Source organism: Anabrus simplex, chromosome 9 (genome assembly GCF_040414725.1).
Source record: "Anabrus simplex isolate iqAnaSimp1 chromosome 9, ASM4041472v1, whole genome shotgun sequence".
In the NCBI taxonomy this organism is placed as follows: domain Eukaryota; kingdom Metazoa; phylum Arthropoda; class Insecta; order Orthoptera; family Tettigoniidae; genus Anabrus; species Anabrus simplex.
Window position 1 is genome coordinate 143,294,004 of NC_090273.1, and position 19,158 is coordinate 143,313,161.

Below are 19,158 nucleotides of genomic sequence, written 5' to 3' on the forward strand. Positions count from 1 at the left end.
TACCTTCATTTTTCGAAGTGTTGGACCACTTCAATATTTTCTCTCTAATTAGTGTTTGCAGCATATGCTTGCCCAATTGTACTTCCTTCTAAAACAATAATCACCCCTCTCTCTCTCTCTCTCTCTCTCTCTCTCTCTCTCTCTCTCTCTCTCTCTCTCTCTGTGTCTGTGTCTGTGTGTGTGTGTGTGTGTGTGTGTGTGTGTGAGAGAGAGAGAGATAATACAGTTGTACGGGGAGGTAAAACCCGGTGTCGGCACATAACCTACTCCTGTCGAATAACACCGCCTGCCAAAGGCTAACATCTTCATCTGACGGACGAATCACCATCAGCAGCATCATATGCCCTCACTCCATATGAGCACTGCGGAGAGGTTTGGAATTTAACCCAGGCTTCTGGCATGGAGTCTAGTGATAAGAAATTGTATACCACCACCTCTGCTACCCTGCCGGCCAACATACTGATTGTGAACTTTGTTTACACCACCTACGGAACTCGATCCAGCCAATCACGGTGCCAGACAGTAAAGATTTGACACCTTAACGATCATGGCTTCGGATTGCTAGAGGTGTAGATTTCTGTCTTGTGAATCCTGCAGCCTTATCATCTTGGGTGGGAAGAGTCCGATTCAATGATATTGTCGCTACCTTCGCAACAGATTAGTTAGTCTTCTCAGTCTGGGGGTACTATGTGATAAAATACAAACAGCCAGTGGTGAGGGGGTGAAGTTTATTTACTTATATCTTTATAAAGTGGCGAAGTTAGGGCTCTTGGCCCTTTCTTGCAATTTATCAATGCCACTAATGAAATATTAGTCTATTTGTTCAATAGTAATCAGATACCGATACTGGCTGTATAACAATGTAAAATATTAACAATAAGAAAACAAACAAAAAATTTAAGAAACAGGGGCTTAATATTAACACATACTTCAGAAACTAAATAACAAGAGAGAAATAAGGTAAAAAAAATAGATATACTTTTGTCCGTGTTACAATTAACGTTCTGGCTAGGTTTCCAGTAGAGAATCGAGAGCTTACTTTCAGTTTGGTTTTGAAGAGATGATAGGGTACGAAGATGATGTCAGTTTCATGCAGGACATTTGCTGTTGTGGGAAGACGGTAGAGTCACTGGAGTGTTAAGCGCACAAGATGAACATGGAACAGTGGTCCATTTCGGATCATACGTGGTTGATCATGAAACGGGAAATGAGGTAGCAAAGATGAGGATTTAAGAGCACTATTAACAATTTTGTGAAGAAAGCAGAGATCTGTGTACTGTAGACGTTAGTCAGGTCTAAGATGTTGAATGTTGACAGAATTTGTATGGTATTAAACTCTCTCGGTCGGGGTTACGGCTTTCAAAATGTACTGTACATAAATAATAAGAAAAGGCGATTCATTTTATTGGCATTTGTGGGAGCATCTAATGACCATCTGGGGGTGCAGAAATCAGTGATAGGAAAAACAGAAGTACATAGGCCCTAAGTGGAATTTAATAGCGCTTATGTCATGAATTTCAGTAAATTTGAATAAAAGGCCAGGAGACTCCATGGCACGGGATTTAATTGATCTAAATGAAAAGAGGAATTTAGTTTCCTATCAAGAATTATTCCAAGATCTTTGACCTGAGAAACACTCTTCGGTGGGGTGCCAGTTTTATTTTTAACACGTTCTTGTGCATTCATTTTCATCTGGTCACCTAGTCTTAGCACAAATCCAAAGCATTTTGAATGCCATCACTGAAGTTCACTGTGTTTTTTCAACATTTTTGGATCATCTGCGTATGAAAATATGGATCACGGGGTGCTCTTTATTTCGTCTGTGAAATAAAGAAAAGAGTGGACATTATAGAACTCCTCCTTGTAAGACGCCGGGTGAGACAATCAGCCATGAAGTACGACTTGCCGTTGACACTTGAATACGGTTACGTAACAATAAGTACCTGTTGTGTCATTGTATTGTGAAAAGCATATCAAAGTCACTAAGACGCAAGTGTATATTGTTAATCATTACGGCCGGATTCTTGTGTACGTACATATTCCATTCCTTTATGCAACCAGTCACTACTGATCTGCATTTAGGGCAGTCGCCCAGGTGGCAGAATCCCTATCTGTTGTTTTCCTAGCCCTTTCTTAAATGATTGCAAAGAAATTGGAAATTTATTCCATCTCCCTTGGTAAGTTATTCCCCTTCCTATAAACAAATATTTTCAAATTTGTCCTCTTGAATTCCAACGAGCAGCTCGTCATCTCTCTCCCAAGTCTTCCCAGCCCAAACTTTGCAACATTTTTGTAACGTTACTCTTTTGTCGGAAATCACCCAGAACAAATCTTTGGATTTTTATCCAGTTCTTGAATCAAGTAATCCTGGTGAGGGTCCCATACACTGGAACCATACTCTAGTTCGGGTCTTACCGGAGACTTATATGCCCTCTCCTTTACATCCTTACTAAACAAACCAACCCCATGGCACTACAGCCCTTGAAGGGTCTTGGCCTACCAAGCGACCGCTGCTCAGCCTGAAGGCCTGCAGATTACGAAGTGTCGTGTGGTCTAATCACGTAGGCTGAGTAGACCTCGAGCCAGCCCTCAGGTCCAGGTAAAAATCTCTGACCTGGCCGGGAATCGAACCCGGGACCTCGGGGTAAGAGGCAGGCACGCTACCCCTACACCACAGGGCCGGCTTTACATCCTTACTACAACCCCTAAACACTCTCATAACCAAGTGCAGAGATCTGTACACTTTATTTACAACCATATTTATGCGATTACCCCAATTAAGATCTTTCCTTATAATTAACACCTAGGTACTTACAGTGATCCCCATAATAAACTTTCACCCCATCAAGGGAGTAATTAAAAGTGAGAGGACTTTTCCTGTGTGTGAAACTGACAACCTGACTATTAACCCCGTTTATCATCATACCATTGCCTGCTGTCCATCTTACAACATTGTGGAAGTCATTTTGCAGTCCGAAAAAGCCTCATCTCTGATTCCATTTTTTTCTCATGTCATTTATATATATAATTAATTTCGTGTGGCTATTTCTAGCCGGGTGCAGCCCTTGTAAGGCAGACCCTCCGGTGAAGGTGGGCGGTATCTGCCATGTGTAGGTAACTGCGTGTTATTGTGGTAAAGGACAGTGTTATGTGTGGGGTGTGAGTTGCAGGGATGCTGAGGACAGCACAAACACCCAGCCCCCGGGCCATTGGAATTAACCCTTTTAAGGTTAAAATCTCCGACCCGGCCGTGAATCGAACCCAGGGCCCTCTAAACCGAAGAGCATTGCGCTGACCATTCAGCCAAGGAGCCGGAAATGTATATAAGAAAACTTGCAGACAAGTGAAAATGAAGAATGTCGGCGAATTGTGTTTCATTTTACATATGTGAATTTGTACATATTTAGGTATTTATTCAAAAAATGTAAAAAATAGCGTCAGTTTGGTTAATTTTCAGACTATAGTGAACTAATTGGCGAATTTCATCTGACTTCCTGCGATGTTGAACGGTCCTTCTCAGCCTATAAGAGAATTTGATCGGACAAACGTGAAAACATCACAATAGAAAACATGAAGAAGTACTTGCTGACCTACTACGCATCACGATAAAAGAAAAGTTTGTGTTACTTAATGGGCGTTCTACATTAACTTTATTAATATTTGTACCGGGCGAGTACGCCGTGCGGTTAGGGCCGCGCAGCTGTGAGCTTGCATCCGGGAGATAGTGTGTTCGAAGCCCACTGTCGGCAGCCCTGAAAATTGTTTTCCGTGAGTTCCCATGTTCACACCAGGCAAATGCTGGGGCTGTACCTTAATTAAGGCCACGGTCGCTTCCTTCCCACTCCTAGCTCCTTCCTATCCCACCGTCGCCATAGACATATCTGTGTCAGCGTGACGTAAAACAAATTGTAAACAAAAAGAAAAAAAGAAAGTAATATGTGTTTCCTTATCAGGAAATGAGGGCAACAGGAAATTAGTTGAATATGCACTGTGTAATATACTCCGCGATTTACAGTGCATATTATTGTATTTAAATATTTGGAGTGTTTTGATTATGCCTTTAATTTGGTTATTTAATATTGTAAAACTTAGAAAACAGTAGATTGTATAAATGATTTAAAGCAACAAGGATGACTTTGTTACAACATATGGAGGTATTTAAAGAAATTTTGTTTCTCATATCATTACCATAAGTCATAATAAAAAGAATATACAGTATTTTTGTAAATGTATTGCATTAATACTATTGTATATTTTACGAATATTGTATCATTTATTTACATATTTCACTCATATTTACTGTATTCTTACGCACATATTTCCCAATTTGATATTACGTAAAAATTCGGGACCTGTTAATCATATTGCTGGGCTGAGTGGCGCAGACGGTTAAGGCGCTGGCCTTCTGACCCCAGCTTGGCAGGTTCGATCCTGGCTCAGTCCGGTGATATTTGAAGGTGCTTAAATACGTCATCCTCGTGTCGGTAGATTTACTGGCACGTGAAAGAACTCATGCGGGACTAAATTCCGGCACCTCGGCGTCTCCGAAAACCGTAAAAAGAGTAGTTAGTGGGACGTGAAACAAATAACATTATTATTATTATTATTATTATTATTATTATTATTATTATTATTATTAATCATATTTGATTTTATAGAAATATAGACCAGTGTTACCAACAATGCTTTGGCTGCTAATGCAAGGTTTAATGAATGTTGCTGTATCTTCTTGTGCTTTATTTATAGTAGGCCATTTTGAAGTGTGTACATTTTTTTATGCATGTTAGATAATATTGGACGTGTTGGAGGAATAATTTCCCAAAGCGAGCTTGCATGCATGCAGCCATCCAACGCTGAATGGAGTGCTTCACCGCCTGGAGCGGGAGCGCTGGTGTCGGCTCTGTGTGACAGAGGCGAGGGCTGGCTGTGCGAGCTAGTCAGTCGTGTGTGTGGCAGTGCAGTGATCAGACGTGTTTTGTGTTTTGTTTTCCGCAGACTATGGGAGCCCGGCAAAGCAAGCGTTCCGTGGATATCACCACCACACCCAAGAAGGGAGAAGTGGACGATCCCCAGCCTTTGGATGGCAAACTAGAGAAAATCGAGGAGATTGATGCGAAACCGGCAGCTAATGGAGATACACATGCTAGCCAGCCGGATGTGCAGGTCAGTGGTTTCTGTTTTAGCTCGTGGGGAATTGAATTTTATATTTCGATTATAATATCTAGGCATATCCTAGGTTGTAGTGTTGAGTTCACCCAAGTTGCATCCGGTAATTTTGGGAATATTTAACTGAATTGCGAATCGTGTGGAACACATGTAGTACTACTTTCCATCTTTTGTGTAATGTATTACTGATCAGAATCATTGAACTTCTGTTGAAAGCTTTTAGTACAGAGTTACCAAACGGACATTTTGATTATCAATATTTCTATTTTTGAATTTTTCTCAGTACGACTGGGAATCGTTCAGACGCGTCAGCGGTCTTCATCGAAAAATGTGGAAGTTAATTTTGTTCATTCGTAGTGAGCGTTAATAACGACTTGATTCACTTCAGATTGATTAATTCAGAGAGGCAATGCTCTTCGATTTACCGTTTTTCTATTGATGGTCAGCGATTTGCGGCAGGAAATTTATTTAGACTGCTTTTGATCTGGCGAAGTTCTTGGAAGGCGGGCCTGAGTAATATGCTTCGCCATAAGAATTTACCAATGTCTTCCTAGCATTGTTTTTTCGTTCTTTCAGTTTCTTCGCTTGTAGTTTTGAATATGGATAGATCCTAACGATAGTTGCTACACTTTTGAATTAATGAAGAATATTTAATCCTGATTGTTATACCGGCTTTCATTTATCATTCTGGATGCACCTGACCTTAACTTTTCGTTACAAGGGCGGTGTTTACAAAGTGGAACGGTTTCGTTTCAAGGTCGAATACGTCCACTTTCACTGGTGCTAGTTATTGCCGGCTGAATATTATGTGATAACGTACACGTATGTATGCGCCTTTAGCATTTTGCGATGTTTCTAACCCAGTTATAAAACCATGTTTCCATTTTATCTTAAAATATTTACAGTATTTGAGTTAGAACTTTCCTTCATGATTGTTTTCGAAGGACGGTAAGTATAATGCTGTAGTTTATTGCAACGTGATGTAGCGAGAACTCTTCCTTGAGTCATATCAGTGATTCATGATTAATGTCTCCTTTATCTGACTTCAACTTCCTCGCCACACGTATGACTTACTAGCTTGGTGATATCACTTTCACGAGTGGAATGTTTCGACAGTGATAAAAAGCAGCTGACTCCTTCAGTGTACCTAATGATAATCGCAACTTAGGTTCTGGAGATTTTTTTTTTTTTTTTCTTCCTCTCCTGTTACTTTTGTTGGTTTTTGAGGTTGCCTAAGCAAGAGTTCCAAACATAATTTGGTGAAAAGGACTCTCGTGCTAACAAAAGTGCTTCCAGTAGCTTTTGGCTATTGGGAGTGGCTCCCTGACAAGCAGGAATTCTTTCAAAAGGGGCGACAGAGTTTAGTTTTAGTTTCCTTCGTTGTTACTGTTCCAACGCAGGGGAGAGATCCTTTAATTCAAACAACCCCAGTTGGAACAGAAAAGGAAAACATCTGGTAGAAATATGGGTATCGAGAGAAGCATCGCCAGACTTCACACCGATGGTACAACGGTTTGAAACTGTCCAGGTGTCGGATTTATCTGGTCATTAGGATTTAAGGGTTCGTTACAATCCTTAGCCTGTTATTCATAATACTGTATTTTTGCGAGCTGCTTGTTCGTTTTGGAAGGTTCTGGATACAGTTTTAGGAATTTCTACCGTAATTTACTCGTTATATAAAAACAGCGACCGGGCGAGTTGGCCGTGCGGTTAGGGGCGCGCAGCTGTGTACTTGCATCCGGGAGATAGTGGGTTCGAACCCCACTGTCGGCAGCCCTGAAGATGGTTTTCCGTGGTTTCCCATTTTCACGCCCAGCAAATGCTGGGGCTGCACCTCAATGCCACGTCCGCTTCCTTCCCAGTCCCAGCCCTTTCCTATCCTATCGTCGCCATAAGACCTATCTGTGTCGGTGCGACGTAAAGTTAAAAAAAAAAAACAGCGTATGTTTTCTTGCCCTGAATGTTATTTTCGGTGTGGAACAGAGATCACAAGCTGTGACTTTCTTGTAGAGACACTGGCTCGTGGATCAACTTACGAATTCCATGCCACAGCAGTCTGCCTGAGAGGGCTGACATAGTAACTGTCTCAGGGCAGATGCTATTCTGCTACCAGCGTATTTCATTTTAGTTCATTTCTCGCAAGACAGTGTTCAGTATAAGTTGTGTACATCGAGCGAGTAGTTTCTGGAAAACTGTGAGAGAGCCGACTTTTCTTGTTGAAAGCCTGAGAAATGATTTTTAATTCTGTATAGCAAGCTACCTACAGTATTGTAGACATGGTACCGGTACGTAAAAAACCCACTTTTGGGGTGGGGGTTCACTAGCCAAAAGGTAATTTTAAAAAAATTAAAAAGGACGACGTACCAGCCCTGTTTTTGATAACCAGTTGTTGGTTCTGTCCGGAGACAAGATGCTTAGGTAACCCCATTCCGAACACATGCCGCTGTTATGGGTGGCGAGTGCAATGGACGTGTGTGTTGGAGGGGGGGGGGGGGGGGGGGTGACAGGCGGAGTGCACTTCTGCGAAATAAGAATCGGCCATACCTTTCTACTTTCCCATATTAATGTTCCCAGCATCGTACCCCAGATATTTACACGGGGATTGAAATAGAATACACTTACCGCGTTGTAGCGTATACGATCTGAGTTTACGTGTAGTATTTTATTGAATCCGGTAATCAAGATCAACATAAATAAACGATACAGAATCTATATTTAAAAACTTCATTTGACCGGGACAACTTAGTGAAGTGTACTGCCATACAAGGAAGGAGGTTGCTCCACTTTGCCCCAATGGTTTTTCTTCCGGTTTTACACTAAAACTCAGATTTTAAGGTACCGAAAGGGTAGTTGCGCGGTTTGGATTACGCAGATGTGGGGTTGCATTCGACAGATAGTGGGTTTTAATTTTTGAATTCCGTGGTTTCCAATTTTCACACCGGAGAAATGCTGGTGCTGTTCCTGAATTAAGGTCATGGACGCTTCCATCCCATTCCTAGACCTTGCCTATCCCATCGTCGACATAAGACCTGTGTCGGTGCGGTGTACATCATATTGTAATAAAACATGTTAGGCGGCTGTAGACTAGCTTACTGGGCCAGTTGGCCGTGCGGTTGGAGGCGCGCAACTGTGACTTTGCATTCGGGAGATAGTGGGCTGGAACGCCATTGCCGGCGGCCCTGAAGATGGTTTTCCGGTGTTTCCCATTTTCACACCTTAAGGCCACGGTCACTTCCTTCCCACTCCTAGTCCTTTCCTATCCCATTGTCGCCCTAAGACCTGTCGGTGAGACGTGAAGTGAGTAAAAAAAAAAAAAAAAAAGGACTTGCTTAGTCCATTTTGCTGATAGTGTGCTTACGTACTTTGTGGTCATACAGAATGCGCTTTTTATACCGGAATGGAAAGTGTAGCTTCTTTCGTGTTACAGGTTAGTCCAAAATAAATGACATGTCAGGATTTGGGGTTTAATCCACTTTGTCTGTTATACTGGTAAGAATGGTGGTGGTGATTGTTTTAAGAGGAAGTACAACTACGCAACCATTCTCTATGTAACACTTATCAAAGATAAAATATTGAAGGGATCCGACACTTCGAAAAATGAAGATATTGGCCAGAGGAAGACGAGGTCCACGAAGGGCGTGTAAATGGAAGACTCCCTAGGCCTCGGAAATCTAATAGGGTCGGTCGGAAAAGAACGAGAGTTGAGGGAGGTTGGATAGGATAAATGAAAGTAGAAGCAATACCAGGACTTGGCTAAGGGTGCCGTGGCTGCCAACCCACGCTCCAAAGTTCGGAGCCCGTGGGGCCCCTTTTAGTCGCCTCTTAAGACACAGGGTTTATCAGGGGGGGATATACTGCTAAGAACATGGGTCAATGAGGGTAGGCTTCACCTCCTCTCTAGTACAACTTCAAAACTTGATCTTTCCCATTTCAGTGCTTGTCTTATCCGCACCCTCTATTATTGTAATTGTTGATTTTCAACGAAGGAGGTGCACTGGAATGTTTGTAATGTATTGCCTAACACCGATGGCCTAGTTCTGTAGTGATGGTGGGTGGTTGGGGATCTACAGTACGTCACTATTCTTCAAAAAGGACATCCTGAAAAGTGACCCGTTTCCGCGACAGTAGATATGGTCAGGTACTTCCGGTGGCGCAAGTGTCAGGGGACATGTTCGGTTCCCCTGATGAGGTCTTACTATTTGCCTCCCTTTTGGGGACCTGCGCGTCTGGACGTGGGATGAGGTAGACAGAGGATGAAACCCGGTGTCGGCACATAGCCTAATCATGTCGCATAACACCAAAGAGTCTCAACTCTTGGTAATACATTTCACAATCATGCGATTTTACTTAGTTCTAGAGGCATGTCACCATGGGGTGAGGGGTTTCACTCGGCTTACACAAAGTAGGTGCTACATTAATCTCTCGAGCAAAGACTTTAGCGCCAACAGCAGGGGCGTAGACAAAGGGTGTTTATTGTGGTTAGGACCCCCCCCCCAATTGAAATTTTTTACAAACCAAAATATACTGACAAACAAATTAAAGTCGACTCGATGGATTTGCTGTTTTGATCGTTCGCAGACATAATTGTAAAACCAACAGATCTCTTGAATCTATTTTCTAAGAAGTCTCAAAAGTTGGATTTTAGATAATTTGAACATAACATTCGCTGTACAACTTCATCTTGATCGTATCGTTCGTGTTCTGTATTTTGTGGTGCACTGCAATCTGAATATCAATATTATTCACTTGTATCATTGTTAAGACACTCACGCATGCGCGCACCACACACGCACAAGCACCTTCATTATGTTAGATCATGTAACTACCCCACCCCCATCGGTCGATTCTTGCTACGCTACCGGCAAACAGTTAATAGCACTTGCTCACCACTTGACCTCTATGCGGGTGTGATTCTTGCCTTTTTAATCTTTTTTTTTTCAGCCTTTTATACCACAATTTTGGGGAGTTAAGTGGAAAATAAAAACCCGGGCAGTTTCTGTACACTTACGAAAGTCTTAAATTTCACAGGAGTCATTTTCCTTTCTCAGTATCTGTATTGAAATGGCTACTAGTTTCTTTTGACCGGAAATCGTACTGATCCAGGGAAGAAAGTTTTAAGGTTGGTTTGATTATAATTGTTGTAAGACAGAGCTAGGAATTCATCCACTTTTAAGACTAACCCACCTCATCGAAAAATTGGATGGTGGTATAAGAAAGGGAAATGTCACGCGGACAGCCTTGTAAACCTAATACCGCCGTGTTCGGAAAGGAAGACTTTGTGAAAGGTCAGGGAGCAAAGATGAATGTGAGGAGCCTGGCATAGCTAGCGAACTCAATCAACCCTCACTTCCACGTCAGTGCTGGGACGTGTACGCTAACTTTATCCAGAATTTAGAAAAAATATATTTTTTCTTTTCGACAAGATGGTGTGTAAATTTTCTTGTATCTATTCAGCCTTCACGGTTTATTTATTTTTTCTCCCGGTTTAGTTGTGGTTTTAGGGAGATACTTAGATTTGACCACATCAGTCATGTGGTTAGTCAGGGAAGAGGAAATGCAGTGTTGCGAACATTAATTTTTTGCGTCGTGAAGGCCATTTCTCTCTAGTAGATTTCCATACGACTGTTCTTTGGCAGTAGTGGTGCTGTGCTGCTGTTCACTTGGAACCGTATAAAACGCCTCGGATTTTCTTTAACGTGCCTAAATAACATCACCTTAAACATTAAGGATTCACTTAAAATTCTCCATTAGTATTTCAGGTAAGTAGTCTCGTGTCCTCATTCTGAGGTGGTGCAGCTCTTTTCAGGCACACCCCCAATGAAGGTGAGCTGCATGCATCATTTCAACCACATACCAGCTCTCCTGCCATTCTTAAATTTCTGGCAGTACCGGGAATCAAACCCGGGCCCCCGAGGACGGCAGCTGATAACACTAATCGTTACGCTACGGGTTCAGGTGACAGGAAGTCAATCCTGTATCAAACTATGCTCGACAATGCAAGTAATTGTGTTCTTGTTTCAGGACCCCTATGGCCACTTCGTTTATAAGCTGATCTTTTGGAGAGTAAATATATATGGTTGTTGCTACTGGCTACTGTGCCAGTCCTCAATTCGACGTGGTGGTTTGGTTTTAGTGTTTCGTTTTCTTTGTAGCCTGGTCAGATACCGCCACTTCCGGTGCGTGTTTTTATATAGCATATTGTACCAGTACGTAGGTACACCGCGGAAGTAAAAACATGCAGTATTTCTTTATTCTGAGTTGTTGCATCTGCGGGCATACCTATGTCGCAGCTAATCTGTCGAACCACAGCCTGTGCTTACATGTGGCATGGCTGTTAATTTGTTTTCATGTCATTTACGTGTTCCCTGTAAAAGAACATACTAAATTATTCACATATTGCTCTACACGAGTCTGTTAATACTGCATATCTTTATTTCACTTCAGAAGTAAGGAGATTTTTCAGTATATTTCTCAATAGTAAGAGTTGAACGCTTGTGGATTGAGGAGCTTCAAGTGGCACAAAAGCTTTGAAGAATTTTGGCCTTTGTTGTTGAGTCCTTCTGCATTTGAGAGATGCAGTTTACAACCCCGGTATTTGTAGCTGCAGTTGGATGTAGCGGTGACACCTATTTGATTCATATGTGCTGGAAATGACACATAAGCCTCATTTATATGCTGGTTTCACAAAGTCTTTCTCTTCCGAAGACGGCGGTATTAGGTTTACAAGGCTGCCCGCGTGACTTTTCCCTTTCTTATGCCAACATCCAATTCTTCGATGGGGTGGGTCTGTTTCCCTTTGATTAGTGTCAAAAGTGGATGAATTCCTAGCTGTGTGTCTTAATTCAATTATAATGAAAGCAACCTTAAATCTTCTTCCCTTGATCACTACGATTTCCGGTCAAAAACCAGTAGCCATTTCAGTTGATACTGAAAAAGGAAAAATGTCCCGTGGCTCGTCGAACGCCTCGGTATATTTGGCGGGATATAAGCGTAATACCTGCCATTGTATTAATTGGCTCCATTAGTTGTCAATCTGGCACTTGCTTTGAGCAGAGTCCGTGCAGGGGAGACTTACTACTCATGGTATTCCGGATTGAATTAACTGATGTTAACTCATTTTAAGTATTGCATAATGTGTAGTTTGTAAGCTGATTTGTTTGCAGGAATATCGTGAAACACTCAAGTCAAAACTTGTTAACGTTTCTGAGACGACATAAGTTTACTGTCTTGTCTCCAGTCTGTAATAAATTATAGAACATGATAAAGACGACCTTGTGCTGGCTTTAGAATGTGACAATAACATGAGCTGTTCATAAAGGTTAATAGTGAAGCTAATTTCCGTTGTAGTAGATTGATGAATTCTGTTAGTTTTTAAATGACATAATGCAGTTATGACTGTGCTTTCCGGGTTAATAAAACATTTCTTTATTTTATAATTCCATTTTTAAATTCCTCCGTTTAATAGTTTAATCTGTTTATTTTCTAATTCCATTTTTCCGTTTTATGATTTGCCACTTTGTTCAGTGAGGATAGTTATCTACTTAACACCACCTCTTAACACCACCTTTCTCAGGGCAAGATCAAACCAAACCCACATAGCGGTACTGTCCTTATGTGTCTTGGTCTATTAGGCGACTGCTGCTCAGCCCCTCAAGGCCTGCAAATTATGAAGTGCCGTGAGGTCGGCGTGACGAATGATCTCGACAGTTATTGTTGACATGGTCGGGAATCGATCCCGTAGTCTCCGGATACGAGACAGGTTCCCTGGACCGCGAGGACGGCTCGGGGGAACCCATTTTGTAAGTTTACATGGGGATTGAGATCTTTTTAACTTACCGTATTTGAATACGATCCGCATTTACATGTAGTACGCTATTTGGGTATCGTATTGAATCCGCCAGGCAACATCGACGTATACGGACGATGCAGAATTGTATCACCTCTTAAAATTAAAAACGCCAAATGCAGAAGCAGCCCAAAAGATAACTTTCCGTTTTGAAAGTGTGTATTCCAAATGTAATTGGCGCAATAGGTGGGAACGCACATTCCAATTTTACCCCCAACAGGTTACCGTGATTTTGTTAATAGCAAGGGCTGGCCGCCTTATATGATATGATTGCAGTTGGTGATCATTTTTACAGGTGAATATATTTACTGGCTTATTATATTATTTCGACAGAACTTTTTGATGATGATTATTTCGTCAGAACAAACATGGAGTGTGTGCGCAGTCGTTTTCAATACGATCCGAGTACGATCCGCGTTTACATGGAACTCAATTCGAACAGAGTACGATAGATTCAAGATTTCCCCGTATCGACTGTGAGACTCAGTCCGAACTGAGTCTCCGTTTACATGGAGTTTTCAATCCGGGAAGTGTGCTCAGATCGATGTGTATCCTGCATGTAAACATACTGTGTAACTGTTAGCACCACCACTCAGCTGAGCTGTTGTATGGTGCACCAGGTAGTGGGAGGAAGTTTGTTGTCACGTTTCATCGCTTCTTTAGTGATTGAGGACTTCCCGTACATTGAGTACATACTATAGACATACAGTAGCGCCTACTCACGCATGTTTTACCGGGCGGCAGTTCAAACAAAGAATAAGCACACATTGTTGTAAAGGTTCCTCGCAGGTACTTTTCTCAAACAGTTCTTGTGGTTATCCACTGGGCTTGTATGTATCTACATGGGAAGTCAATTATGTGAATAATAATGATAATAATAATAATGATAATAATGGATTTTCGTAGATTATATACGTGGAACATACTTTCCAAAGCTTTAATTTGACCGCCCATGCGCACATTTTATGCCTTCACGATCATGGCGGCCCACTTGAGGGAGCAGAGATGATCGGTCTCATTGTTCAAACAGCAGTGCTCGGTATTATCCGCTGGGCTCGTCCTGTTTGTCTCACAAGACTACGCAGTGGCCAGTCATTAAACCAATATTGTCGGATTAGCTCATATCCCTTCCAGCTATCGGAACTGAGCGTTGTCTACTAGTAATGTTCGACTTCCTGCCTGTCTGCTTGACAGTTTCTTTAAGTCTCTTTACCATGCGGGCTCATTACGCGATCCTAATTGGTCTCATAGCTCATCTAATACGGTATGAACATTAACTTCTCGGTTGACATTTGGATGCTTGAGTGCAGGGACATATTCCTCCAATCCAAAGCTACCATTCATTTAGATTTGTGTCAAGGGGCACGGTGATCTAGAAACCTGGTTACCCGATCTTACCGATCTGGACGTGGATCTGCATGTTTAGAGGCCTTCTTGTTAGTGTATTTGTTTTCAGACTACCAAACTGTTTGCCTGTTAACATCACGCAGGGCAAAATACGGACATAATTGTCGCCCTTAGTTCATCAGCATAATTCATATAGCAGCCAATCGGATTTAGGCTATAGGTAGGCCTATAATTCACACGGAAGATACTTCTTCGTGTGCCAGTTTATAACTCCAGTGCATGAAGACTTGCAGATATACCCATAAAGTATGTTACCTTGTTAAAATAATCTCTCAGAGAATTAGTGGTCATACTAGCTTGGAACGCCTGTCGGAGGTTGTGTAGGCGTGCTTGGTTCATCTGGAAGGATGGCTGTTAGGTTCCCTTTCAGGAAGTCGAACAGTTTATGAAACTATTTCCACTTGTAGGGGTTGCAAATGGCCCTGATCTGTCTACACCAAATCCTCCACTCCTCCAAGCGTCTTCATGGCCGGTATGGGGATGGCTTTGCTAGTGCCAGACGTAAAGAATCTTTGTAAAATCCTAATCGTTAAACACCCGTATTTAGAGGGAATTGTTATATTCAGGAGTTCTAATTAGCATGTACATGTGTATTCTCCAGTTTTGCAGAGGACTGCATACGAGAAGGATTAACTTCAGAAATCTCTTCACGGTTACACATGCATTCAGTGTTAGTGTTATGGTATACTTTGTCAGATTTAGGCAGCCTATCATTGTAGGACATACGAATACATTTTTAAAAAATCATAAACTTGAACCAATTTCCATCCCTAAGTACTAAGCGGTCATTAATTAAATTGACCCACATTTTTTGGTAGTTCTTATTGGAACAGTATGAATTATTGTAATGCAGGGAGAGGCACTTTCGCTGGTGCTGGTGGATGGGTGGTGGTGATAGAGTGCGTGGTCAGGTAGTGCAGTGAGCATCGTTAGCGGTAAAAGTATGGAATGGATATTTAGTTCGTGTTCTAATTGAACGTACGTTATTAGTGTTGTATTCCTATTTTAGCTATCAGTGTGGTGACGTATAGTACTGGAAACGGATATTTCTAATAGATATATTTGTCCTAAAGAAAAATTGGTATGATATAACCGCTGTAAAGTCCAAGTGTAATATATCTCGGTACTATAAATGTGTGCGTTTGCAGTCTGTACACATGCTCAAAACCAATCTCGAAAACAACCGGATGATGTCGCTATAAAATCTGTGTCGGTGGGACGTAAATCAAGTTTAGAGCATTTATCGAGAAATTTGTAGGTGTTAGAAAGATTAACCTTCCAGATAAGGGACCACACCAGTGGCTATTTTAGTGAAGGGAAGGAGGAAAACGGCCATTGGGCGAATTGCATTACGCTGCCCAGGCCGTCCGCGATGTTCTCAGAATATCTGTGGAAGAATAATTCAGCATTGAAAGTTCTGCAAAGAAATGTACGACGATAAACAGGGTGCCTCGTCTACGACATAACTCAGGGAGGTGTCTGTGATAAGGACGGTAGTAAATCAGAAGTATCATCCAGTACGCTGTTGTCGATACGAACGTTCAACGGGAATGCGCATCGTGTTACAAACTGTTAAACGAAGCTCCGTCATTAACGGTCTGCCCGCTGATTTCAGTACGAAAAGGTGTTTGTACACATCCAGACACCTTTCACACGTATGCGTGTGTTACGAAGGACTTAGTTGCTCTAGCTTCATCATAGTTCTGGATGCGCAGCAATGTACATTTGTAGTACAAAATCTGAGCTTTATCTTCCTTATCACCTTCTTGCTTTTCGCCATGGAAGACACTATGAAAGGTAGCCTCATTAAGGTTTCTTTTTTTACCTTGCAGTAAAATTTCTACCTTACAATTACAAACCTTATCTTCAGATTCATCGCATAACTTTGTCATAAGGTTTCCTTCCTGGCACTTCTTCCAATTTGTTGGGGTAGGTTCTAGAGATGGATTTGATTCAGTTTTACGCCCGGATACCCTTCCTTGAGCCAACCCTGTGTGGAGGGATGTATTCACTCTCGCGTGTTTCTGTGGTGTTTCGTTGTCTAGGTAAAGATAAATGAACAACACCCAGTCTCTGAGCCACTGTTAAAATCTTAGATCAAACCGCTGGCCGTCGGATCCTAAGGCCAGTACGCTGTCAGTTTAGCCACCGACCTGGACACAATACACCTTCCAGTAAGCTACGTAATTTTCACGAATAGTTTCTTACCGTCTTTAAGTTAAAGTAGGTGCTGGCGATTGTTTTAAGAGGAAGTACACCCAGGCAATCATCCAGTGCCGTCCTGATTGCGAACAAGTGGGTACCAGGAGGGGATTGCCCCCTGTGGGTGGGAGCGGTAGAATAACACCCACGGTATCCCCTGCCTGTCGTAAGAGGCGACTAAAAGGGGCCTCAGGGGCTTTGAACTTTGGAGCGTGGGTTGGCGACCACGGGGCCCTCAGATGAGTGCTGGCATTGCTTCCACTTACTTGTGCCAGGCTCCTCACTTTCATCTATCCTGTCCGACCTCCCTTGGTCAACTCTTGTTCTTTTCCGACCCCGACGCTATTAGGTTTGCGAGGGCTAGGGAGTCTTTCATTTTCATGCCCTTCGTGGCCCTTGTCTTCCTTTGGCCGATATCTTCATTTTTCGAAGTGTCGGATCCCTTCCATTTTTCCCTCTGATTAGTGTTATATAGAGGATGGTTGCCTAGTTGTACTTCCTCTTAAAACAATAATCACCACCACCAGGGTTGGGGTTGACACACTGAGTCCAGATTGCGGACAGGCGCTTAAGCGAGAATATGAGCAAGAATATATCGTTTTATATGTCTCGCTACTTATCTAGGTGGATTGTGGCAGCAGTATGCATCGCTATAGGCACCTGCAGTCTTCTTATGTACTTTGGAAAGCCGCTGTAATTATTACCAGGGTGATTCTAATGTATTAACAAATAAGCTCTGGCTATGAATAAAGCGGCCGTCAGGCCTTGTCATTCTAAATTAACGTATCATATAACATTCCCATCACCTGAAATAAATGTTATATTTACAGATCTACATTTACAACTTTCCTCAACAGCTTGAGCACTATTCCAGTTTTAGTTCATATTGCATTGTTTTCAAAAACTTTTATTTCGCCGCTTTCCTCGCAGCGTTTTGTGATTTTCGTGATTCTTTTACCTAGCGCCATGTAGGCCTACTTCCTTTTAAACCCTTCCTTGTGCAGTTCCATTCTCATTTTTAGGTTGGCGTGCTCCGCTTCAGACTTTAAATTCTTGATACGCGTCCTAACTCTTCGAGAAACACTTGTACAGTGCTTATGTATTTTGATTAATAATAATCTATTCATACTAAAACTCTCTCTAATCCATCATAAATAACTACCCCTCTAGTATTATACAATATAAAGGATGTCATCTAAATGCTAAGATTACCTCAAATTAAATTATTAAGCATTTGCAATAAGAAAAACATTTTAAAAATATGGTTGGGCTATCGAAAATATCCCAATGTACCAGTTAATGTTAATATTGCTAGACAAAAATGAATGAGACTTTTGAAAATTATATCTGTCTTATGTATCCCAGGTGAATACTAATCTCTTCTCCGCAATCTGGACAGCGTATATTTAGTTTCGAATTTGGACGGTTTTTGCCTTGTTCTCAGTCAGGACTGTTCACAATCAAAACACAACCAAAGAAAGACTAGAGCCACGAAGCGCGTGAAAATGACTTCCTAGGCCTCGAATGCTGTAATGCTGTCGGGGCCGTAAAAGAACAAGAGTTGACCAAGGGAGATCAGAAATGTTGTAAATATCGCACAGGGAGGAAGACAACAAGCAGGCGGCTGGGACCTTGGAAGAACGCTGTCTCTCTCGACGGAATTGAGCGTGTTGGAGCATGGGGTTTGTTTTGCTCATGTTGTCGTTTTTGGAGCGAAATTCCTCCTTAGTTGTGCTTAGCCCGTAGTTTCTTGCTTTCGCCAAGATTTCCATGAAATTGTTACTTAGTGTGGAGCAACATTCGTTGCACTTTCGCGTCTGCACTCTAGGGAAAACGTTCTATTGTTACGCAATACGACTTGACATTTTACACCTTGAGTTCGTCTTATTCTTTCCGTATTGATGTTACGTGAAGCAGCTGTGAATCTAGTATTTTTATTAAGAGGACCTTCTTGTAAGTATTGAATATCTAGCTTTAGTCTTGGAGAACGCCTTCTCGTTGACTAAGAGAGGCTTTTTGCGAAAATGAAGGGGAATAGATTATTTTTTTAGCCGTAATTTGGGAAGAAGTCCTGCTTGTACAGTTGTAACATCTGCGGTCTTTAATTGCGGTTCCGCTCGTAATTGCAGTGGGAGTCTTAATTGGCTCTCCGCCATTCTTAGAGTCTCTTGAGGATGGGATCTGTTTTATTCAGTTGGATATTATGTCCCGCTACGGTATGTCATGTATCCTTAAATTTAGTTTCTAGTATGTTACCGCCAATGAAATGTCGGTTATATCCAGATAAGTCTAAAGACGTACCAGTTTGTGACTGATATTTCATAATATTCTGAGGTCGAGTCGCGGGACAGTTTTCGATGTTCTTTCTTGAACATTGTAATATTGTATAGTCTTTACTGGGAGTCGGGGTGGATTTCTATGACCTAAAGATGTATGAAATATGTGTTCATGTATGACCTGAAAGCATAAAAATATGGTCAATAACATTTAAAATGTGACGATGAATAGAATCTACATTACATACAGAAACCCTTTTA

General features: G+C 41.8%; 1 protein-coding gene across 4 annotated transcripts in view; it reads left to right on the plus strand.

Moving 5' to 3' along the window:
- Window positions 1–4,931: 4,931 nt before the first annotated feature.
- LOC136881097 (skin secretory protein xP2) overlaps window positions 4,932–19,158 on the plus strand; it is a 465,358-nt gene continuing 451,131 nt past the window's right edge. For 2 of the 4 annotated variants that reach the window (XM_067153723.2, XM_068229220.1), the window contains exon 1: window positions 4,932–5,163. In XM_067153723.2, the coding sequence (XP_067009824.2) occupies window positions 4,999–5,163 (165 nt within the window). In that variant the 5' untranslated portion in view covers window positions 4,932–4,998. Of the gene's footprint in view, window positions 5,168–19,158 lie in introns of all 4 variants that reach the window. The other 2 variants (XM_067153721.2, XM_067153720.2) reach the window with 2 other exon arrangements.